The sequence below is a fragment of the Talpa europaea genome, assembly GCF_964194135.1.
Source record: "Talpa europaea genome assembly, chromosome: 1".
NCBI lineage: Eukaryota > Metazoa > Chordata > Mammalia > Eulipotyphla > Talpidae > Talpa > Talpa europaea.
In genome coordinates, this window is record NC_140073.1 from 11,295,382 (window position 1) to 11,300,246 (window position 4,865).

At 39.8% G+C, this 4,865-nt stretch overlaps 1 protein-coding gene across 1 annotated transcript; it reads right to left on the reverse strand.

The window, feature by feature from the left end:
- Nucleotides 1–1,539: 1,539 nt before the first annotated feature.
- On the reverse strand, nucleotides 1,540–2,466 carry LOC311171546 (olfactory receptor 4P4-like; the record flags this gene model as incomplete). Its single annotated transcript, XM_084234493.1, has 1 exon — nucleotides 1,540–2,466. The coding sequence occupies one exon, from the start codon at nucleotides 2,464–2,466 to the stop codon at nucleotides 1,540–1,542; it is 927 nt and encodes a 308-aa protein (XP_084090619.1).
- Between the last annotated feature and the right edge of the window lie 2,399 nt (nucleotides 2,467–4,865).

Here is a 4,865-nt window from a genome sequence, read left to right on the forward strand (position 1 = left end):
TGATAGGACAGTGACACTTTATGTGTGTGCAATTCTATTTCACAGGAAAATGTCAAGTCAGTATTTCTCATATTTATAAACCTGTTGAATCCAAAATTCAATTTCTCAGTGCATCCTTTGATAACAAATGACCCTAGATGTCCTCAGAGACACCACCCCAGTCATAACACTGGGGATTCCTTAATAAATTAAGGAAACACTTCAATGGACCAAAGATGATGTTGCCCTATGCCCCACGACTCAGGCAGTTATACCTGCTTCCTAAACTCATCATTACTTCTCCCTATTAAGAGGTATTTCATGAGTGAAAATGATACTATTTTCCATTTGATTGTGACGGGAAACCTCCAAATACACCCTAAATACTAAGTTGTGAGGAGTAACAAAATGCATACCAGGAATGTCCATCTCTTTAGCTGTGTGCCTTCTGAAACTCATGCCTTCCCACAGATGGGAGATTTTCCATGTTGCACATTTTCAAATGTATTAATTTATAGAGTCATGAATGCTTTATTCAAGGGGGGTATAAATATAGTCATGAAATAGCGTGTATACTTTGAAAAAAGATTTATCAGTCAATTTGAAACTCTGGTTCCTGACAGTGTAAATAGGTTAGGCTTTCCCAGGCTCAGAACCTGAGAAACTGCTCAGAGTGATACCCCAAAGGGGACTGTCACCTGCACATGGTGAAGCAGAAAATTCCCAAACAAACTGTGAGCACTTCAAGGAAGTGAACAGGGCTTGAGCACATGTTTGCCTCACTGTGGGAACACCCACTTTCTATGTGATAGTCTCCAGGTAATAGTCTCCAGGTGCTGCTGAAAGGGGAGATGTGAATTGTTGATGCTGCCCAGTAAGATTCAGTAGCCACAAAACACTTTCATGCTATTCCCACCTGTAATCCATGTTTTATAACCTCACAGTTTTCTCTTATGTTTAGCAGGTAGGTATACTCAGTGAACACAAAAAAGACACCAAAAGCAAATAAGAATGAATGATGATAACATCTACACAGTGCAGTGTGAATTGTGAAATTGCATCGAACTGTATAAATTTAGAAACAAGAATTTTTAAGGTAAAGAATAAACATGCAACAACATTTCTAGTATTTTAGCATTGCTCTATGTCCTTTATTGCAAAGGTGCCTAAAACCATGGATGTGCTTGGTCCTTATACCTGTGACAGGTGTTTCAGTGAAGATACGCTTCCTAGAGTAGGACACAACTGCCAAACTATGCAGTCCTCACAAGTTTCCCTGAATAAGGTGCTGTCATGCCCACTATATCTAGGATCATGAGAAACAGCAAGTTCCAGAACGTCAGACATGAATTTTTGATGTCAGAGTTGGGAGGGATGCCCAGAGAAATTGCTATACTTCCTATGTAGAAAGTGTCCTAGAATAAAGTACCATAAAGAGAGAGAAGTTCTTTCTCTCTTTAAGATGCCACACCACCTTCATGCACCCCACTTGCTGAGTCCTCCACATTCACGATTTTGGGCAGGGAATGAGATCCTCCAAAGTAGGCCAACCCAGAGCCCTCATTTCCCGTCAAGTTGCTTGTCTCGGCACCACACCTTCCTCATGGCATTCTTCATGTCGGTGTTCCTCAGTGTGTAGATGAGGGGGTTGAACATGGGTGCAATCATGGTGTAAAACAGGGCGAACACCTTGTCGTTGCTCACAGAATCCACTGTGGGCACGTAGGTGAAGATGAGAGGCAGGAAGAACATGAGCACCACGGTGATGTGTGAGCCGCAGGTGGAGAGGGCTTTGCGCCGGCCCTGAGAGGAGTGGGCTCTCAGGCTGGACAGGATGACAATGTAGGAAATCAGCAAGACAACGAAAGTCAAAATGGACATTAGCCCCGTCGTGGTAATGATGGCAATAACCCACACGTGGGTGTCGGTACAGGCCAACTTCAACAAGGGGAATATATCACAGAAGTAGTGGTCTATCTGATTGGGGCCACAGAAGGGAAGTTCAATAACAACCATTACTTGCATGAATGAATGCAAAAATGCTCCAATAACAGAGACCACCACGAGGACATAGCACACCTGCCGGCTCATGACGACCATGTAGTGAAGGGGTCTGCAGATGGCGGCATAGCGGTCATAGGCCATGGCCACCAAGATGAAGATTTCGGTGGCACCAAAGAAGTGGGAATAAAACAGCTGGGCCATGCAATTGTTGAAGGAGATGGTCTTCTGCTGGGCCAGTAAGTCTGTGATCAATTTGGGGCCCACAGTGGTGGTGAAGCAGACATCCATGAGGGACAGATAGCTGAGGAAAAAGTACATGGGCTGCTCACTGAGGCGGCTGCCCCTGATAGTGATAAGAATGAGTAGGTTTCCAGAGAGAATTGCAAAATAGCAAAGTGAGAAAAACACAAAGCAAGCAATCTTTGCATCCACATCTTTAAAAAAACCCAGGAGGATAAATTCTGTGACATTTTCATGTCCCATTGCTTTGTGAGTGTTATCTGAGAGAGAATTCAATATACTTTAAACTCTCAACTTTTGCATTTATCAATTTTAAAAAACATTCATCATTCAATGAATACATATTGATTGGTTATTAGAGTGCAATCATTATATTTGGTTAACAGCACATCAGTGTACATCACACATACAATCTCTACTCAGAAGTAGAGTACAAGTTATGACAATATTTATATAGTAACAAGAATATCCCAAATAATCAAAACTGAAAGGATAAATTCCAATGTTGCAAACTTGAGATGAACAACAGAATGAATGATTAAAAGATGAATGGCTGTTTTTTTTTCACATTAAAGATAAAATGAAATTTCACTATTTTCCCTAAGAGTGATTTTTTTAAACTCTTGTATGTATAAAATAGCAATATCTGTTCTTCAAGGACAGGAAGGTCACTAATTCTCAATTCCCAGTTATTTCTCTAGATGCTGAAAGTTCAGTAATGCTCATCTTTAAGTCCTGGACTCAGGTGACAATTTTGGAAAGTGCCTTTAGAAATTTTCACAACCCCCCCCCAAAAAAAAAAAAATGGAGATAATGAAAGAAAGACACAGATCTTTGGGGGAAAGTGTGTTCCAGGGATGCTTCCTAAGATTTTCATGTCTTCCTGGAATTCACTTCATTTAGGGGTTTGCTCCCCAGTCTAACTTGGCAGCTCTCATCACCTCTGCCTGTAGTCACACCTCCTGGCACTTCCTTTTTTGGCTGCATCATTGGGCAGGGCAAACTGCATCCTGAGAGTCTTCACTCCATCTGTTTCACCACATTTTCTTTCTTTGAATTGAACCACTTTCTCATGCAGACAAGCCCTGGATAATTAAGTTAAAAAGAAAGTAATTTTTGGTGGAAAATATACTTCTCTTCCATCTTTTCTGTAATCTGATGTATCACAAAACTTCTAAACTCAAGCCTCTCAAAAAGAAAAAAGAAAAATCTCTGCACAGTGATAAAAATCTGTCTGCCTGGTTGTTGAAGAGTTACAAGAATAGTTAAATTGGGCCTCCCCGGTGGCGCAGCGGTTGAGCGCTGGGTTGCGAATCTGCCCGCAGCCTCTGCAGCAGTTCGATCCCCGGCTGTTCCCCGGCCACTGGAGGAGGGTCCCACATGGCGCGCAGACCTCTCCTGCCACCCGCTGCTCCCCTCAGCAGTGTACTTCGGTCCTTCTGCCTGCTCTGCTCCCCGCTCTGGCTCTGGTGAATTCTCTCACCCTCCCACGCTTCTGACTGTACCCAGTGCTTGTACAATAAATAAATAAAATAAATCTTTAAAAAAAAAAAGAATAGTTAAATAGTATCCTATATGCCATGTGAGGCCTTAGGAGATTGTTTGAGAAAAATGCACAGTTGTCATACAATAACTTTTTTGCAAGGTCATGGACTTTTGATAACAATTCCATCCATGAACCCTGATATAATGCCTTATAGTCTATTTTCTTGCAAAATCTTTGAGAGTCACCATGTCACACAAGCAAAACTCCAGTTTCACTGGTTCTGGGCTATAGTGTAATTTATTTATAGATTCTTTTAATTAGGGCCTTCCAGTGGTGCGGGGGTTAAAAGTCTCAGCACTACCAAGCTATCTATCTCCAGTCACTGCAGGATGATTTTCTATCCCATCCAAGGAGCTAACACACATGGTGCAGCAGACCTCTCCTGTCTCACCTGCTGCTCCCTTCAACAGTGTACCTCAGTAGATCTTCCTGTTCTGCTCCCCACTCTGTCTCTGGTGAATCCTCTCACTACGCCCACCTCTGGCCTGTACCCAAGTTCTTGTATGCATAAATAGATTAATCTTAAAAAAGATTCTTTTAACTGTAAGCTATTAGTCCTTTAAATATAATTCCCTTTTTGAATATAGAGTTATGTTAAATGGTTAAAAAATCTGAAGTAAAAAGATATAGCATATATGTCCTTAGGTAAGAGCAATATAAAAAGCATTCCAATTTTTCTTAAATTTTTCAGTACATTAAATAATTAAAACAAAATTTCTTAAAAATTGTGAAATGTTGGATGTAAAATAAATAAATAAATACTAAAATGTTGTGAAATTTGAAATGTTGATTGATTCCAAAAATTCAAAAATTCAAAAAATTCAAAAAAAAATTCAAAAACAGTAATCAGAATACTTAGAAAAGTTTTTTTTAAAAAAAGATAAGAAAAAAAAGGAAAACTATGCCTTTTCATAATTGAAGAAAATCATAAAATTATGTGATAAGAGATAACTAGATTTGTACATAAACACGTTCATATATTGAAATTTATTGTTGCTTAAACACATATATATGTTGAAATTTAATGTTGCAGAAAAATTTCAAGTTAATGTGAAGTAATGACTCCACAACTAATCTGAGATCTTTGATTCCTTCT